The sequence below is a fragment of the Diuraphis noxia genome, unplaced genomic scaffold (assembly GCF_037042655.1).
Source record: "Diuraphis noxia isolate RWA-SAM2 unplaced genomic scaffold, SU_Dnox_SAM2 contig0002, whole genome shotgun sequence".
Lineage (NCBI taxonomy): Eukaryota > Metazoa > Arthropoda > Insecta > Hemiptera > Aphididae > Diuraphis > Diuraphis noxia.
Window position 1 is genome coordinate 86,894,657 of NW_028301712.1, and position 21,625 is coordinate 86,916,281.

A 21,625-nucleotide genomic window follows, 5' to 3' on the forward strand; every position below is an offset into this window, starting at 1 on the left:
GATGAATGTACAAAGATATGTAGTAAAAAAAAGTAATAATAATAAAAGTTTTCATTTTGATGAATGTTTGGAATTTCCGTGAGTTAATTTTTCTTTCAACTTTCGTTAAACTTTTGCAATAAAGTTTTGAACGGAAATTAACTAACAAACTGAACTCAACAAAGAATACAAAAATTATGTTACTTATCTTTTAGCCTTAAATAGATCATGTGCCTAAACACCAACGGGCAACAATTATTCATATACTAAATGCAACATTTACTTATAAGTTATATTAAGCAGACTCTATGGTAGGCACTTATTAAACTACATTTAAGTATTTTACTCAACATATATAGGTACATCGTGATTATGAGAATCTTCAACACGAAAAATATTTCATAACCTTATAAACATTTTGAATGAAACATGTATAACAAGTAAAACAAAACATTTAGAGATTTTATTATATTTTATTTTAAAAATATTATGCGTTGTATATTATGGTTAAAAATTTATCTTTTTAGTATCTAAACAATAAACACGCCTTGAACTTCCATATTGTTATAGTAGAGATGTATAAAATTATGAAAAATTGATTTTATTAGGTTTAATAAAATTTATATCAAGATGATCATAATATTTTATTTATACTGTACATTACATTTAACTTTGAACGGTTTGTGCTTTAAAAATATATATCAATTAATAAGTGACATTGAAACGTTATTGACTATAAAAAATATACAAATAAATAATTGAGAAGTAACATATAATTTTATTGGTTGCGATCTATTTTTTTAGGGCTAACAATTGCACAACACTCTATAAAGTTTAAGTGTTAGGAATCGCTAACATTTAACAGGTTGGTACCTATAGAATATTTATTAAAGGATTCAAGTCCACAACTACTATAGGATCCAGTAATCTAAAACTCCACTGGGAAAATATTAATAAGATATATTGTTCTAAGTCATGTTATGTCAGACGGATACAAGAGTTATTTCAAGAACTAAATATTAGAAAATAATATCTAAAATCATGGCCATGTGGAATTATTGTGGATGTATCGAAAGTGGTTTTAATGTTTTGTTATTTTCATATTTGAGAGCAAATGTTTCTTTTTTTAAAGATGAGTATCTTAATATCATTATGTATATAATATCATTTGAATCCTATAATATATGTGGACTTGAATCGTTTAATAAATATTCTATAGGTACCAACCTGTTAAATGTTAGCAATGTCTAACACTTGACCTTTATAGAGTGTTGTGCAATTGTTAACCCTAAAAAATAGATCCCAACCAATAAAATTATATGTTACTACTCAATTATTTATTTGTATATTTTTTATAGTCAATATCGTTTCAATGTCACTTATTGATTGATATATATTTTTAAAGCACAAACAGTTCAAAATTAAATGTAATGTACAGTACAAATAAAATATTACGATCATCATGATATCCATTTTATTAAACCTAGGTAATAAAAGCAATTTTTCATAATTATATTGTATATTATGGTACCTATCATCTATATCTTATTATACTTATATTATATTATGTAATGTCAAGTGTAAAATATTTTATCCATCATACTATTAATATTAACGGACAATATTGTTTTAATGACATCACACAAAAACGTTATAAAACAATTTGTGTTAGTTTATTAAATCAGATCAATAGTATACCGCACATACAATATTACAATGTATTTATACGTCCGTAACACTTTTATCAATTTTGATTTTTGTAATAGCTTAGTTTCCAAAATAATTATTTATAGTTAGTTGTTGTGTTATAATTTAAAAAAGTGTTCAAAACCACTTTAGTGGCTCGTTAGGTATTAACTGTAGGAAAGAAAATAATAATCAATTGGTTAAAGGGACCGTGATGGGAACTACATGGACAATGGGAAGGAACTAGTCTTGAGAAATAAAAAAAAAAAATTAAAATATAATATAACACACGCACTTACCGGGACAGAATCGTCCTTTCACCTTTATGGACAATGGAGACGGTAACCTTCTCACCAAGTCCACACAATACGTGGACTCTACGATGCTGTCCGAGGACACTGACCTTGGGAACCATTCCAAAATGTCGTTCACATTTAATTTTTCTTCCTCGTTTTCTTCCTTTTCGTCTTCTTCATCCTCCCTGCGAACATCATTTCGAATATTACTTTGAATAGGTAATTATATTTTTTCAACAGGTTAGCGAGCAGACAAGTCGTGACAAAGCGGTCCATTCACTTCAACCCTTTTAAAAAATCAATACCATAAAAGTGCAGAGTATCATCAATGATCAACGTTTACACAATATTACACCACACAATTTGGTATGGTGACCAATTAAATAATCAATATACATACTCGTATATACATATATTTATTTTTTTAACTTCTACTGCCACCTAGTAAATGGACATTTGTTTTATTCATTTTGGCTACGAAAACCTTTTTCGATAAGTAGTAATATACCCTGTCTCTGTTATGATAAATGGGAAAAGTTAAAAATAATATCGATTTTTGCTGCATATTTAATACTACTTCTAACACAGTTTAATATCGTGTGACAACCTACATATTATCTTTTTAAGTACCCATCATGAGTCAAGATGACACAGTAGTTAACCCTATATCATTGTAATATATTGTTTTACTAACATAATATAAAATAGTTCAACTCTACAAATTTAACTATTATTTAATAATAATGTAACTTTTAATTAAGTGTACTTAAACAGACGATGTAAATATTCTTTTAGTAAATGTCAATTAAAACAAAATCAATTCTATCATAATAGAAGATACTAAATCAGGAATGTTTGTATCATATTATTATACAAGTTAAACATACAGTTAGGTATTATTATTCGTGCACTTCAATATATTGCACGACTAGGCATTTTGTCACCGGATAATAATTAAGACATTAACCATGGTTTTACTCAGCAATAACCAATTGACAATATATCTGTATTTTAACGTAGCATATTTTTGTGATTTTCGGTTCACTGTGGCTGCAATTGAAATTAACATAAAATTATAATATTACACGAAAGAGAATAGATTATAATGGATCAACAAACGTGCAACCTACCACTCATCAGTGGACCATGAAGATAAATTAAACATCGGTCACACAAGAATTATTATTATTATTATTATTGTTATAACCGCAATATTACTCATAACCTTATGAAAATGGTTGAACATATATTTTTAAACGTTAATTAACACCTACTCACAGTAAAAACATATAGCATATAGAAATATTTCGAATAATTAATGCGTCAATAATACAAAATATAGAAAATAATAATAAAATTAATGATTATATAATAAATTATCAAACAATAATCATTAAACGTAGGCACCAATTCACAGTAAAAACATATAATGATATAATTGTTTGTAGTTTCTTGAAATTTTGAACAAATGTTTATATGATGTTTTCTATGTATGAATGTATGATAACATTTTCAAAATATTTTCAATATTTTAGAGCTATTTATAAATCAAACGTTATGATTATGACTTTATGTATTAGACAAAAAACTGTTGACATTTTTAAATGTAATTATAACGGAAAACAAAAATAATTAATACTAAAAATTACAAACATTTTCTAAAAATGCAAAAAATTTTCAATTTCTATAGCTAAGAATTGCCAATTTAAAACAAGGTTTCTCATAAATAGTTGAAAAAAATTTAAAAATCTAAAAAAATATCTATACATCTTTACTCTAAAATACTCTATGGGACATACTAGGTACTCGGTATTTTTTATAGATATTTTTAGTTAAAATTATAAGGATAAAAAAATATTTAAAAATATAATTTTTTAATAAAAACTTTGTTTATCTAACAACTATATTAATTTATTGAATACGTATTTGTAATTAAATATTAATAATTCGGTAATTATAGATACCAATTAACGTTAAAAAATATTTGTGAATGAGGTTGTGAGTAATATTGTAGTTCGGGGATTTTTTTTTCCGATTACCAGAAATAGGGTCTCGGACGTCTGTGGCCGTATAGTTATCTCGCTCAAAGCTCAATGATGGCTACGAATAAGGGTGTCAACATTTCGGCCAAAATGTACCCTTTCCCATTCACCTAAAAAATACCCTTCTCTTTTCGGCCAGTGTCACTTTTCGGCTAGTACCTATAGTTTTACATATTATTAACTTCGTCGCATAAATTAGCAATTAGTTTTCGTTTGAACAATTTTACTTTTTTTTTATAGTTTGCACTCTCCAATGTAAATTTAATTTTATTATTAGTTGATTTTTTTGAATAAAGATAAACAAGTATTATCCTTGTTAGTTTGATATAATATAACGTAAAACGTGACCCAATCAGTAATAGTTTAGCATCAACATTTTTTGTTAATGATTTGATGTCAGACTGAATTGGTTAAAAAAATTTTAAAAAATTTTGAGACTACTTGCCTTTCAACGAACCCATCTTATTTTTTTATCATAATTATTATTATATAGGTTTCACTTTCAACATATTCATGAATGCATATTTTATTAGTATTGCAAGATTATATTAATGTTTATTTGATTAATTTAATATGTTATAACAGCTTATTGAAAATTATTTTATTTTATTATTTTTTTCACACAGTTGTAGGTTATAATGTTAGTAAAAAAGCTAATAACTGAAAAGGGGCAGTGGCCGAAAAGCGAAGGATATTTTTTGGCGGAAAAGTGACACTGACTGAAAAGGGAAGGGTACATTTTGGCCGAAAAAGGGGCCTCCCGGCAGTAAGTACCGCCTGGAACGCGTTGTTACAAGTGCACGTGCGGTTCTGTTGTAACTAATAATAAAATAATATTATATTATTTCGGTTATAATTTATTCCGACAATACGGGAGAGTTTGGGATTATATTTATAGTACAGTGGTCACATATAATAATACAGCGGTCAGAGGATTATCCCTTATCTTCGGCCACTATACGACTAGCCACCGAATAGCTGATGGTTTGACATTAATCCCCGTAACCGTGTTCGCGGTATTGTGAAATAATTCGTCGAACTAGACCCATTAATAATGTTCAATAATAACAAATCTAAATGTACACAACACGTTGTGCTATAGCAAGAGCGGTGTGACAGTCGTTTTAGAAATCCGCTTTGGTGGGAGCGGAACCGAGAACCTGACGTAAGTTAAAAATAAGACCATCTTGAAGTTTATGTATGTGTGTCTGTGGGAGGAGGGATCTATAAATTATTACAACGGCTATATGAAATCGAACAAAGATTGAAGGGTAATAGTGATGGTGACACGAGTACACGTCTATTATTGTAGACGGTTTCGACCAATTTCGTGACGTTTTCAAAGTCAAATTATTAGATTTTTTTTTTTGTTCCACGCGCGCACTCGGTTTCATTTCATATTCATTTTTTCCCATTATAATTAGACCATAACGAAGAATGTATTATGGTCACCGCCACAAAAACTGACAGGTTTTCTATCTATTTTTTTTTAGTACTCTGACATGTTTTCCATACATACAGATACTGACACATGGATGAGAAGCTAAAGAGCCTAGTCCTACCCCGCAGAGCTCACACTGAATACATACATAATTCTACATAATCTGTTAAGGGGATTGGAAGTGGTGATTTTCTGTCTTTGTCTAACACACGTGGGACATAGAATACGCCTGACAAAAATTAAGGTACTTCTAGTTGTTCGATTTAAAATATGTAAAGATGTAGTTAATTGGTATACAAGTTTACTTTGCATCGGTCGAAGCACTTTTTCGATTGTAGCAATATTTTGATAAGAATAAATATTTTAAATTTTATAAAATCGTCAATTTTTTTTATTAAATACATTAAAAATATGCTTCGACCGATGCAAAGTAAACTTGTTTACCAATTCAAAAATCTTTACATATTTTAAATCGAGTAACTAGAAGTACTTTAATAATTTTTATCAGGCGTATTGTATGTTCTACGTGTGTGTTAGACAAAGACAGAATATCACCGCTTCCAATCCCCTTAAAGCAATATTTATTCCTAATTTTTTAGTTACACGAGTAATAAAAATAATACTATCCATATATCCATATTTATGAATTTATTGTACTATTTGATCTTTGATATTTTAAATACATAAAGTACAAATTCATGTGCATATAAAAAATATAATAATACATTTATTAATTGATATTTTTTTAAACTTATTTTATATGTACATTTTATGCATCATATCTGAATTATAATTTAAATAAGCTCAAGTAATAGATTTGATACATAAATAATATTAAACATGAAAATATTGTTATTAATGTTTGTGTGCTGTTGAAACATTTAAATAAATATCCCCTACCCAGATTTGATAGTTCCCAATTTGAACCATACCTGTTTGCATGTATACTTCAAGTCTTAATTCTGAATTACAATCATTCTAAAAGCTAGTTTGAAAAAAAATTCATAAACCTAGCTCCGTTTTGAAATTATTTTATTTAGTGGTATAAACTGAACTTTAAAGTTGTTTAATCATTTAATGCACCAAGAGACTGAAAGCCGTGTCCCTAAACACATGGTCCGATAAGTCTCCCAAAATTTTTATTCACTTCGCAAACGGTTTGATTTGTCATCACCGTGACGAAACAGCCCACTTTTTATTTTACTGCACATCCCACACATGCGTTATCTCAGGGCTCAGAGTACAGGCTATTACTCGGGGAGTTTTACCAAGTGGTCTCAGCGATAACAATATTTTGTCTCAGTGATTATGATATACATATATAAAACTCATTCTAAAAAAAATAATAATTTTTAATAAACATTAAAGGTACCTAGTATAATATAGTAAGGTAACGAGTATAATATTTAATATTTCATACACAACGTCTACTGCGTGGTGTCAAACGCTGAAACGTGCTCGTACAGCTCGGTTTATACTATTAAAAATTATTTCATTCGCAGAACACGACGGTTCACTACTATAATGTTTCGGCTGAAAACCTATGACAGGCAACGCTAAATGGCGAATGGACAGTGATTATATTGACGTTCTGAAACGTGCCACCGACCGCGACGATAATATCGTGAATGACAAAAGCGACGCACGGTGTCCCTTGTTTTCGAAATACGAACGCGCCGCGCGTCGTCGACAACGACGGCGGTGGCCGGTGACCTTCGTCCGGGCGAGGTCAAAAGAGCGAAAAACAAAACATAAAAATCTTTTATCGTAAATAATTTTAATTATTGCGTTGTTACACAACAAATGTCATATTAAGTAAGTCAAATAGTAAGAATCAAAATAAGATATAGTAAAATGATGATGTTGAATGGACCGAAGAAATTGTTCATTAAGCATTTTGTCATATAATATTAAACCATATTAAATTATTGCTTATATGGTCTTAGTTTTATATTTTTTTTAAATTTGTATATGTATTTCTTCAGGTTTTAATTACAATATTGTACCCTTTTTACTTCATTGATGTGAGAACACTCGAAATGTAAATTATATTCACAAGCAAAAGTAATTGAAAATATAATCAAATTATAATTATTTTTATAATCAATAATTAACGATTAGAGCTATTTGCATCATGGAACATTTGAAGCACATATAAGTTAAGTACAACAAGAATACACTTTAAATATTAAATAAATAATAAGCCACCATATTGTTGTGGCGTTGTCACAAAACAAGTTATACATAAATCAAAACAGTGGCGTGACGAAGGACTATATTTGAGGCACGTGCCTCAGTTTGAGGGGTGGTGGGTGTCCTCAAAGATCATCTGATGTGTTAAAAAAAGTATTATTATTCAAATGAATAAATATATTTTATATTAAAAAGAATGTTTAATGTTTTTTGTGATGGATGGGGTGGGTGGTGGGTCTGACAATATATCTGTGCCTCATAACTTAATAAAGTTTTGACTATCAAAATTAATTTGGTCTAAAAGTAAAAATTGCCACTATGTATTGTGCTACACTTCTTGCAGTTTACTATCATATACATGAGCTATATGTTACCATTAATAATTTAATTGCAGGAACAATATTATGTACATTCGTTTAAAACAACTGTTTGTCGTAGAAGACGCACAGTTTATTTTTATCACTTTTCTGCGACAAAATATGTATACTATTATAATCAACGAGTTTCCTGGTCATTAAAAAGTATAGGCTTAAAAAAAAAAGTAAGTAGACATTCTATATTATGTTTCCTGTTTTAGTTGTTAAACTGTCAGCAGTGTAAAATTTAACTGTTGTAGAAATTAATAAAACGAAAAACTTCCTGGAATTTTTAAACTTTTATGATTACTAAAAATGTCTACACTATTATGTGGTTGTTTTTGTATTTGGAACATATTTTTTCATGTCTTACGGGTTTTTCAAAAGGATGTTTAAAGAATAGAAGAAAATCATATAATATCGTGTAAAAATATTTATATTACTAAAAAAGTGATGTATAGTCGTATAGAATGTATTTATTATACTTAAAAGTATGCAGTTTAATATTTAAAACCTGGCCGATTCGATTCTAAGTGTTAAATAGAAATATAGAACATCAAATCATTTCGTATAAATAAATCATACAGTGTGATTTATAAAGAACAACTTTTAGAACGTTATAAACATATTCAGAAAAAAACGAGTGATTTCGAAATTTTGAAAAAGTTTAGGTACAATTAATTGTATGTAAAATAATATACATACATTCATTTACCATTTTCAGACGGACTTAAAGCTTTTCCTGGATTTTCATAAAACTTACTTTATTAAAATCATTAGTACCTAGTTTACTAAAACTACTTATCATATTTTAGGATACTGAGACTGTGTATTATAGCATAATATCCAAGCCTGGGCATAAACGCGTTACAAAGTTAAAAGTTAAGTTAATTTTAACTTTTAACTTAACTTTTTTAAATTTAATTTTCATAAACTTAATTTTTAACTTAACTTACTTTAATTGATATAAGCTTAATAAATAACGAGTTACTTTTAATCAAATTCGAGTTAAGTTAATTTATAAATAATTAAATAATAAATATAATGAAGTATATAGTTGGCTATATTCTCAAACAGTTTTAGACTTTTAGTTTCCTGAAAAAGTATTCAGAGTACATTCTTAAATACCATGTTATTTTTATTTAATAATTTAAAAAAAATGTATAATACTTGTCAGTTGTCTGTATTAGTGTGTTAATAAATCAAAAGATTATATTTGTTTCGGCATTTTCAATTTTGTATTTTTTTCATATTTACTACATAATTATATTAATTCAATACCTATATATAGAAAAGCTATTGGCTATTTCCTGTGGTCAATAATATTTAGGATTTTTATTATTTATATATATATAAAATAACTTAACTTAAGTTAATTGAAAATGTTCATATAACTTTTAACTTAACTGAGTTAAAAAAAGAATTAGATTAACTATTAACTTTAAACTTTTTAAATGTTTTCCATTAACTTAACTTAACTCAGTTAAAAATTATCATTAACTTGCCCAGGCTTGCATTCTATACGACTATACATCACTTTTTTAGTAATATAAATATTTTTACACGATATTATATGATTTTCTTCTAATATCTATTATATTATAATATAGCATATACATATATTCTATTATGTATCACATTTCAGGTCAACGTGGCCCTCATGTTAGTCATATTATATAAATCATTATATGTGTTTGGTTAAATTGCATAATGCAGTTGATTATAATTTAATAGTCACGATATTCTTGAGTACGGTACTATGGCGATATATTTCAATGTTATTTTAAACAAGTATGTGTATTTTGCATCTCAACGGATTATCGTAATGTGAAATGAAATTATTGAAGCCCTTGTACGGCGTTGTGTTCATAAATTATTATAATTCTTAATTTATTTTGTACAAAATGAAATGAAGTTATTTTTATCACGAAATAATTTATTTCCGGTTTAAACACGTGACCATATTATATTAGAAAATCTCAATTAAAAATCCAAATTAGATAAACCTATTATATTCACAAGGTAATAATTACAAGACATGACTACTAATTCTTACAAGCTAAAAGAATTACTAGAAAATATGTAGGTAGATCATAGGCGGTAGTCGGTAAGGTTGGTAATATATTTGTTTTTCAGTATTCTTCACTAGGCTAAAATCTATATAATATTATATATATATATATATAATCAAAAGTGTCCTCTTGAATTATAATCAACACTCAGCTAAACCTATTAGAGGGTTGGCTTTCCTTTCGGCCAGTAGGTTTTTACTATCGTTATTACTTACAAATTCGTTAAAAAACAATAAAATAAAACAATTTGCAATAATCTGTTAAAACATATTAATTAATCGAATAAACATTAATATAGTCATACAATACTAATAAAATATGCATTTATGAATATGTTGACAGTTAAAACTATTTAATAATAATTTTAATTAAAAAAAATATGCGTTCGTTAAAAGTCGAGTAATCACAGTATTTTTTTTATTTTTTTTTTTTTTATCGGGATAGTCTGATGCAAAATCATTGAAAAAACATTTTAATACTACACTATAATTGATTGTGTCGCGTTTAACAAGGATAATACTGGTTTATCTTTATTCAAAAAAATCAACTATTAATAAAATTAAATTTAAATTGAAGAGTGCAAACTATAAAAAAAGTGAAATTTTTCAAACAAATACTAATTTTTAATTTATGCGACTAAGCTAATAATATGTAAAACTGTAGGTACTAGCCGAAAAGTGACACTGACCGAAAAGAGAAGGATATTTTTTGGCTGAAAGGAAAAGGGTACAATTTGGTCGAAAACGATTACTCCCTATTAAATATCAACTGACATTTTGAGGATATATTAATATTATAATTCAGCCGTGCACTAAAAAAGATTTTTCAAAATTTCGGTTTTAATGGGTTGAAAAATTTATTTTTTTACGCATAAACAGTATATTTATGTACATACATATAGTGTTTTTATATAATAAACTATTTAATAATAATAGCAGTTGGCTGATAAAGTTTGGTGCACGTGTTCTGGGAAAATTTCAATTACTATTTATTAAGGATAGTTATATTGTACCATCTCTGATTAAAGTTAACCGGAGTTTAACCGGCTGAATTCGCACGGTTAAATATCTCTCTGTACTTAACTCATTTTCCTAAAATCAACATCTAAAGAGGATTTAAAGGTAAAAAGGGTTAAAAATAAAAAAGTTATTTTTTGGTTGGATTTTTATAAAATATAGAATAACAATAACACTTAGGCAGCTGATTAATCTAACAAATTAAATGATGGGTGAAACCGGATATTCATAATCTATATCAGAATTCTGTATTTTTGCATAAGTTTTACTTATGCTAAAAACTATGATAAATAAAACAAATAATGATAATAATCAGCTGAATAACTAATTAATATATGATATTAAATAGTTTTAAATAATCTTATTTAAATTGTATATTAATAAATTAAGCAATAGCTATTTAATCTTGCCAGATAACAACAATACATACATTTTTCATTCCTATACCCAGCAACCACAGGTGCTTCAGCTAGTATTTAATTATCTATCATGAAAGAGGTTTTATCCTGTATGGCTGTACGAAACCATTTTTAAAGTAGGTAGTTAAAACACTAAAAACTCAGAAAGTTATTAATTAAAATACATCAAGCATATTGTTTGTACTTCGATTGGAAGTTTTTTCTAATGATTAATATTTTTGATAAAGATCGCATAACTTTAAGATGTACAAAATATGTTTGTTAAGTTTTGACTAAATCATTCCATTTTTATGATGAACCGTATTGGGCTCAAAGTAATTTTCTGAACTTAATACTTTCACAACTATGCAGTGATATATAGTTAGTAGTATATCTTATATTTTATTTTAAGTAATTTTTTGTTTGGAAACACTTAAAATAGAAATTATACAAAACATACATAATGGCTAATATATCTTTGAAAGAAATAGTACAATGGTATTTATTTGTTACTATAATAGCTGATCTTACACGGCGTTTCCATGAAAAATTAAAAGCCTGTATTAAATACCAAATGCATACATTTGGTAAACAGTAAAAATTCTGAGAGAACCAGTCTGAATAAACAGAAAAAAAATCCGATAAAAAATATTATTTATTAAGTACATAAGTTAATTATCATTACATGACACATGTAATTTATCTTAGTCGTTACTATTCTCTGTTGTTTTTTTAATTAAACTGTAGAACCTAACTGTTCAAACGATCTATATCCACGACTATATTTATTATTTTTTTTCCATCAACATTTTGCAGCTCGAATTGGGAACGTCCACACTCGTACCTATTAATTTTCTAATGCTGCACATGACCACGGCCATCGATAAAATTATAAACACTTTAATTGAGTTTCATTAAATCGATAAATAACCGGGGTGACAGTATAGCTTCACGCCACAGTATTCACTTTTTAACATTAAATTAGCATAGTTCATGGCAAAAATGCATTATGTTATATAGAGTACCATTCACGCATTTGGTTTTTTTCGTACACAATGCGGTAAAACCTCCGAGGTAAACTAATCAAGACGACCGGTGACTCAGCAAGACACTTTGTTTTTTTTTTAGTCGGATTAAGTTTTGAAGGGTTAGCGATTAATGAATATGTGTTATACTATCTAAACCCGTGCACTTCGTAGCCCGTTAAAATTCCTACCTCTTTTATGGCTCAATTGGTGTATTAAATTCGTTTCCTGTGATTATGCTAGCAGTATATTTATATATATATATATATAGATACGTATATAAGTAGATAACAGTTAAAATATATTAAAGAATAATCTTACAACAATATTCAATTTAGTTTATCATTATGTAAATGTATTCATTAATTTATCGAGAAAATAATTCAAATATTCTTGAGTGATATTTGGGCCTATCACTTTTTAATTTAGCCTATATTCTGCACATAGCCACATAATATTAGGTCTAATAAATCTCTGTACCAATTGATTTCGTCATAATCCGTCCAGCAATTGGAATGGTAAGTATTCTGACAATTTTAATTTTCCACAGGCACAGCGACAGCATATACCTGGTGCATCATTCTTAAATTTGAATGTTTTACAATATATGCATAATTTATCAATTTTTCCAATAATCACGCTTGTATGAATACTGTAATTATAATTATACCAAATTTCGTCGCAATCAGTTCACCAATTAGAATTGGAATGCATAAAGGATAAACAGATAGGAATCCATTTTTATAGATATAGCTATATATATATACATATGTACACACAAATAGAATATATTCAAATTAAAAAAATAATAATAAATAAATATTATTCTAAAATCCTATAACCTATAGCAATTATCAATAAACAAAAATGTCTATCGTAAATCTATTTTATAGCTGATTCCGTGCACTTTACCTTTAAAAAATGACAACCCTTTAAAAAATTGTGATTGTTCAAATCCTTTTGGGTGTAACTTGCAACAATAAGTGTGATTTAGCCACCCTGGTAGAAAATCTGTAGATTAGCGGCTATTGGTACAACTTAGCCTACTTTAAATTACTAGTTTGTACTAATTATTTCTCCTATAGTCAATAGCAATCATTTCTAACCAACGGTAACCAATAATTATTATTATAATAGCTTTAAAACCCACGATAACCATTTATAAAAAAAATTTTTATCGTAAATCTCAAAATTCCTGTTTGAATACCTCCCGAGGATGATTAATTCCCTTTTTAAATTAGCTAAAAATGTATTCTCAGCCGTTCCAAATATACACAGAAAGTTTAATGAAAATCAGTCAAGTCGTTACGGAGGGGTTCAATACCTAACATTGTGACATGACATTTTTATATATTAGAAAATATATTTTTTAAAAACCGTATTCAGCGTCAGCAAAAGGACAAAAAAAAACAACAATTAGTATTTTTAGTGTGAAGTCTACGCCACGTCTATATCCGTCTCGTTTCGCTTACCTAGTATAGGATTAAGTCTCGTGAAAATTACCTTTTAAATAGTAATTCTCAGATAGTTTGTTGTTTTTTTTAAACCTTATTCATTAATCATCGTATTTTAAAAACAATACTTTTATAAGTAGTGTTTTCCTACGTTGTCGGCTTTAACTGTGTTGTTGCTGATTTCGAGTTAAACAGTAGAGGTTTTAAAATTAGTACGTACCAAGATGAAATAGGTATATGTCCAATTTCCTATAAACTCTTTGGTTGCACATGATTTTTTCGTAGCACGTCTACAATACTTCAAAAAAAAAAAAATAATAATAATAATAATAGAATAAAATAAAATTTTTTCAAAACATAAATAATATGTATAAAAATAAACAGAAATCATTGTAAAATCAATATCATCTTCTCTTCAAATTTAAAAAGCCATAGTTCTTAACGTTTTAAAATTCTTACAAACCTAAATAATAATTAATTTTTATTATTTGTTTTGTAATATATTTTTATCAATGTATATATTCGATTCCTAAATTTTAATTTTATTTATACATACTCGTTACTCAAATACTGTATTTTTAGTTTCGTACCTATATTACTTATATAATTGTTTATAGGAGTATAATGATTTTTTTTTTTATAAATACATTTAAAAGATTCACCACAAATATGAGAATTTATTTTAAAGTATTAATAGTCAAAATACAGTTATCATTATTTACTTAAATTGATTATATTACGAGGACGTTATACCCGCATGTGTTGTCTCCGTCATACAAGTGCGTAACATTGCAAAAACTGTTTAGCGCGGTATAGAACCACTCACAGGCTGTACTGTTAGTAGAAACACCAAAAGTTAACACAACATAGAAGATAGTATTTTCTGTATCATTGCGTTTTTATTTGTTTGATATATTCTTTAATAAGAAAAAAATTATAATACTTTTAAAAATCTGAATTTTTAAGTTTTTCAAACTTCAATAACTTTTGATAATATATTGATATTATCATAGGCGTCTCCAGACATTTTTCTAGGGGGGGGGAATTAATTTTAAAAATAAATGAACATTTTTTTATAATTTTACCAAATGCTATAGAAATAACATTATTCCAGGGGGGGAGTGCCCCGTCTTGCCCCCCTGGGGACGCCCATGGGTTTTATTGAAATAAATAAAAACATTGTGACACAGTTAAAATTCTACTTTTTTCATGGTGGAAATTTGGTTTCTTAGTTATAATTGTAGACTTCTCGGTTCTCTCCCACGCGAAACAGTTTTTGCTATGTTACGCACTTTTAAGACGGAGATAATACATGCGGGCATTACGTCTTCTTAACATGAAAGCTTACAGTTCAAAGCTCAAAACTAAACGTTATTTTTAGTTAGCTGAAAATTTTTAAAGTGTCAAACTGCACCCTAGGAGGTTTGCCGGGTTTGGGAATCATATTGATGATTGAGAAATTCCAAAGAACAGGAAAGTATGACAGTCTAAGTATAGAGTTGAAAATGTGTGTTAAGAGAAGTAAGGTTTTTTCGGAAAGTTGTGACGCTACCTCAGCTGTGATTAGATCATAACCTGGGTTTTTGTGACGAGGGAAGTTTCTTATCGCATATTCAACGTCGCTAGGTCAAATATGTTTAGGTGGGATAGTCATGGTTAGAGGGTGAGAGAGAGATTGGTTTAATTTTTCGATTTGAGAAGGAGTAAGAATATTGTTGTGAGGCTGGAAGGTAGAATAGAGATGATGTAGAAATATATTGGCTTTATCTAGATCAGTGATGGCCCAAGTACCATCGGTTTTTTGTAGTGGAGGAACAGATTGTTTTATCGGATGTTCCTTGTTGTTTGCCTAAGCGAGTTTTCAGTAGACGAGAGAGAGACAAGAAGCTTGATGAAATTGTCTGATCTAATAGAGGCTAGGTTAGGCAACGAAGTTTTGGTTTGGTGGTGTTTAACATTGATGACATTTCTCACGGTGTATTCTATTTCTTCTAAAGCTATTGTTATATCAGATTCTGCAGTAGACGGGTGAATGTTACTTATGACTAATCTTAGAGGTTTGTTGGATTGGAGCTGGCATGTACTGTATCAATAAATCATTTTTCTGTAATTGTCTGGGGTATCAGCTTGAGCTTTTAGATGAGTTGAGGTCGATTTACACGAGAAGGTGTTTAGACCGATGATTTGTTTAAATTGGTTTAGCAAGCCTATGTAGTTAATAACCCCTTTAATGAAGATGGGTAAAGGCAAAATTGTTTTCGGTGTATTGTTGGTGGTATTCGGTTGCTCCTCGTTTTGATTATCAAATATGATGTTAAGATTTTCAATGGTAGGCTCGTCAACGGATAGAACGCTATACCTGTTTGGCATATTAAACGATTTATCTTTCTTAATGCAAGCTGTATAGGATGGTAATTGCGATGGAGAGAACGATATTGATAAGTTACGTTTATTTTTATTTTTGTCTTCATTATTTTTTCTGATAGTTTGATTATTGACAATTTTAATTGGGGACATGGTTTTGGAGGCCATTATCATCAGTGTTATCGGAGTCCAAAGGTCACTGCGTACGACGGTGTCGGTAGTCGGTTTGTGCTTGGACTATGATTATAATGATTGTGATGCGTTTCGCAGTAATGGAATGTCATTTATTTTGTTTATTTTATAAATAAATAAAATATTAGACGATGTTACTTGATTTGGAGTGTTTATCCCGTAGGTTGATCAGCTTACGAATTTGTAGCAAGAGTGTCAAGTATTTCGTTGAATGAAATGAAAAAAAAAAACAAAATTTTCTGTTTGGTAGAAGTTTCAGAGCTGGACATAATTAGGGAACGACGTATAAATGCGTGTGTACTATCGGACTGCCTGCGCTTGACTTCTAACAATTGTAAAATACAAAGCTTCTGATGTAGTAAAAGTGTACATCATAATAGAAATAACCTAACTTTAGAGCCTTATAGTTTATGTTAAAAATAATACCCTTGTGTACCTCTATTCAAACAAATTTTAATTTTTTTATAATCACTATGTAAATTCAAATTTAAATTTCATTACTACCTATATTAACAATATATTATTCTCAACAGTATAAATATGTTAGTTGGGAAATTTCAAAATAACATAATATCTCACTAATCTAAAATGATATAATGAAAATAAAATTGGATTTTTACTTTAATTCTCAAATGTTAATAGTAATACGTGCCTCTTAATTTGAATAGTTATAAATTATCATAATATAATATGATGTAAATAAAATAAAAAATTAATAAATACAAAACTATAAACCGTGTTTAATAATATACAATATTTATTAGAAAAAATTTTAACGATTATGATAAGTATAAAAAATTTAAAATAGTTTATATTAGTGATGATTTTATATTATTTATATTTCAAGATGATCTTATACTGTATGGTAATAACAAGAATGATTTTTACACAAGTAGCTGTGGATAATGCTTGCTTATGATTAAATTTGTTGTAAGTACAGGTGAAATTAAATTAAATGAAAATTACACTAATTCTAAAAATTAGCATTTTTGAGACCTCTTTTGAATCATATTCAATAACGTATGATTATGTTATGCATATAATACAAATATTATTTTTTATAACATGAATTAATTATTTAAAACAGTGAAATTGTACAAATATTTATGATATAATGTCCAGAATATTCTGTCTGCGTTCTCATATCAGTTATAAAAATAAGAAAGTATAAAGCTTAAAAGTTACTCAAACACTCAAGGTTAAAATATAAGTTTTGATCAAATGTGGAACAAAATGTGTTGAAATTGACAGAGAAAAGATTATAGTTTCTCCAAATTATATTTATAAATCCTTATGGAGTTCAGACTTATATTAAGAACCAAATATTATATTATATTAGATTAGATTAACATCATTTTAGATAATACATGTATTAATTTTATTCAGTTAAATATATATTTCAATCTAACGATGGATTATTATAATAATATATCGTGGAAACAATGTCGATATCATTATAACTTGTTCAAATTCCATACGTTGGATTACATGATGTTTGCATAAAAGTATAATTTGGGTAATTACAAAACTCTTTATGTTATTATCATTATAGAAAAGTTTTCAGAAAGTAAAAATCAAATAAACTCTTACTTTAGATTCTGAGCAGAGCGATGTATCGAATTTACAATAATGAATCATCATGTGTGTGTGTTTTTTTAGTTTATTAATTTATTTTTTATGGCGTGTACACAATAATAGTAGTTGAAATAAAGTTTTGATTTTCAACTTTCAATATCTTTTCTGCAGAAAAATTGAATCTAGTTGGTCTCCTGAATGAAGGTCAAAATTTAAAATTCCAAATAGTTTCAAAAGTGCTGGGAAAAAAACAAAATAAGGGAAAACGGGAATTATTACACAAAATCGGATTTAAACCGATTTTTCTGTTTATCTAACTCTAAAAAAATTACTACAGATGCATGAATGTTTTAATTATCATTTTATTTATACCATACAATTTTCAAAATATTTTGACTTAAGTTGAACTGTTTATGAGCATATGCAATTTTTGATAAGTATTATTTTTTTCAGTTTAATTATTATAATATCCAAGATTTGAAAATTTAATAAAATATTCCTTATAAGTTTGTCTACTTTTATAAAAATAAATAAATTATATCACAATTATATCATAAAATATACAAATTTAATAACAATATTATATGTTAACCAGCTGCATATAAACCGCAGTCTTTGTTTAGGACCGTTTTTCGTGTATATTAATTATATATATCATTGAATACCATTATGATAAATTGATAAATTGAATTCATCCTACATCCATTTTCAGTGTCTCTCTATAGACGCCTAATTTACAGCAGAACGTTACCTAACCCGCTTACACACTGTTTTATTATTATTTTATTATTATTTATCCCATAATATTCATTAACTTTCTACTAACAATATACCGTGCACAACAGTTCAGCGTAATGATTTCATGCACAAACATATGACTTTCATTTAATATCCCTTTTTGTTTTTTATGAAAAAGACTGTTCCTTAAGAAATTGATGTAGTAAAATTAAGTATTTATAGTTTCTTCAAAATCATCTTATAGAATCGATTAATTACAAACATTATATTTCGTTCATTCTAAGGGTAAGTTACAAATCGATTGTTTCGTATTAACGTTTTCCTCGAAAATCTATGCAATGGAACGATAATTTAAAAAAATAAAACTATATTGGATATTTATCGGGTTAGATTTGATAATTCGTTTAAACGTGCGAAAATCGTAGATAATCTATTATATTTGAAAAAATTAATATATGATTATTTTGAAGGGACATATCACTTAAATAGAAAGGCCTTTATGTGGCAAAGAGAAAATACAGTCACGGGACACACATATTTTATGTTATCTCATAAAGTTGTCCTGAAACGTGACATCCCGGATTATTAATAATAAATTGCGATCAAAAACATAAGACCACAGCAAAAGGTAGCTTAAATAGCAATAACAACATCTAAAAGGGAAACCTTCCAAAAAAAAAAAAAGTCATGAACGTAAAGGGTTTGGCTCTAGAGCAAGGGTCGGTAACTGGCTGACCGTGGAATGGAGAAAATTGGACCGTCAACATGTCTTACATTTTTTTTTTTGTCTTCAAATAACTATCATAAAAATATAAAGATTTGACAAAAATTGTTTTCGTTGGACCTCATTTATTTAATATTTTAATAATCCGGACTTCGTTAGAAATTACTAGCCGACTCCTGCTCTAGAATCTAAACGAGTGATTAAGTTATACGATAGAACTGACAGCGATACTACATAAGACTAGGTATAATAATATTTTCAATCAATTGCACCGTAATTTAGTGACAGTGTTTTATACTTTATAGTTTATTATCAGCTTATGCCAACTAATAATTTACTACTATCGTATTTCTGTATTATTCAGATATTTTTTATTCGTTATCAGTGGCATATCTCCGTCAACAGTAACGCCGTAACGGCCATATTATATTTTACAGAGTGTTTCTGAAACGAATGACATCAGTGAATGTGATGGTTCATCCTTGATGAAGTGGTTCAAAAACATAAATTAAAAACACCATGTACCTATATTACAGTTGTGACTTGGGGTTGGGGTATACACTGTACCACAGTTTAGTCATGATTTTATATCTATCAATCGATTAGAAAATACCTGCATCTATTTTAACCAGTATCTACTGGTTGATGCGTTTATCGAACGATGAAACGATGAAATTGTGTATGATATTTTCTATCATGGGGTAAAATGGTACAAAAATCATGTAATTTTTAATTTTGCAGAGGACGCCATCGAATATTTATTTTTCTTCTTCGTTTATTTTTAAGAATAAGAAAATTAAATTAAAATAAATAACCTTAGTTTTTAAGATGATGTACATAGCACTAAAAATTTCAATTTTTACCACTTCATCGTGTATATTACGTTTATGATGGAAATTATGGCATTTGATATAGAAACGCGGTAAGTAATACATGGATATTATGACTACAACTACATCACGACCACAATTCTCTGACACCATCGACTGCATATTATAATTTATATTAAATTAATAATATCACTATATAGGTAGGCCACGAAGAATAATATAACTCCGTAATGTCTGTGGTATAATGCCTGCAGGCACACCACAGTCGAGTCGGACGTCACAGATGGTACGCCACGAGTAGCAGCAACAGATCTCGTATAACATACATATAATATGCGTCATATGAATATATGATATACTGTAAGGTAAATGGATTCATCCAATACCGTTAAATTCAAAATCAATATTTTTTGGTTTCACTAACGCCAACATAATGTTTCAATAGTAATAATAATAATAATGTTTCAGTCACCGTATAAAATGGTCATCAGGATCAGTTCGACCACAGACTTGGTTATTCAATATTCATAGTCCACTTACCATATATCTACTTAAAATCATATTTTTATTCGCATTTCTAGTGTTAATCGCTCAAAAAATCCCATTTCTATATTGAAATTATTCACATATCAAGTTTATGAAATTTTTAGATCATTTTAAAAGCAAATAAATGATAATTTATAAATGTCTATTATATTATAGACATTTTTAATTGTTGTTATTGAAAAAAAAAAATCACTATCCTATACTAAAAATTCAACTATATTGATATTTTAATGCAACTGTAACTTTAAATGACGTTACTCTTGATAAATAATCTAAGAACTTCATTGTTAGTTTACCTTAACTTTGATGTGATAATGGTGGCCACTGGCCGTAAATACAATAGAGCAAATTTAAACAACAAGAACAGCACATGTATGTACCTACTAAACAATTAATACTTTAAAACTAGCTTCCTCGCCTTTTCTCTTTCAAAACTCGCAAAACTTTAAGAGCGAGTTTATTATTAAAGTTATCAATAAGTAAAAACTATAGATAATTTGTAATCCATAAATGGTGTATTTTCAATTCACTTGTAATTGAATGGTATTCAGGTAATTCCACTTTTCAAAATGTATTGTTAAAGGTGATCATTTGAAAAATGTATCATCTCATTTACTCAAATCAAAATAATTAACGATATGTATGATTACTCCAAAGCACAGCACGATATTATAGAAAATCTTCTATACATCTCATGC

General features: G+C 28.0%; 1 protein-coding gene across 1 annotated transcript in view; it reads right to left on the reverse strand.

The window, feature by feature from the left end:
• Positions 1-21,625, reverse strand: part of wake (ankyrin repeat and fibronectin type III domain containing protein wide awake) — a 180,537-nt gene that overhangs the window by 94,785 nt on the left and 64,127 nt on the right. The window contains exon 5 of the mRNA XM_089221303.1: positions 1,965-2,146. Within this exon, the coding sequence (XP_089077429.1) occupies positions 1,965-2,146 (182 nt within the window). The remainder of the gene's footprint in view (positions 1-1,964; positions 2,147-21,625) is intronic.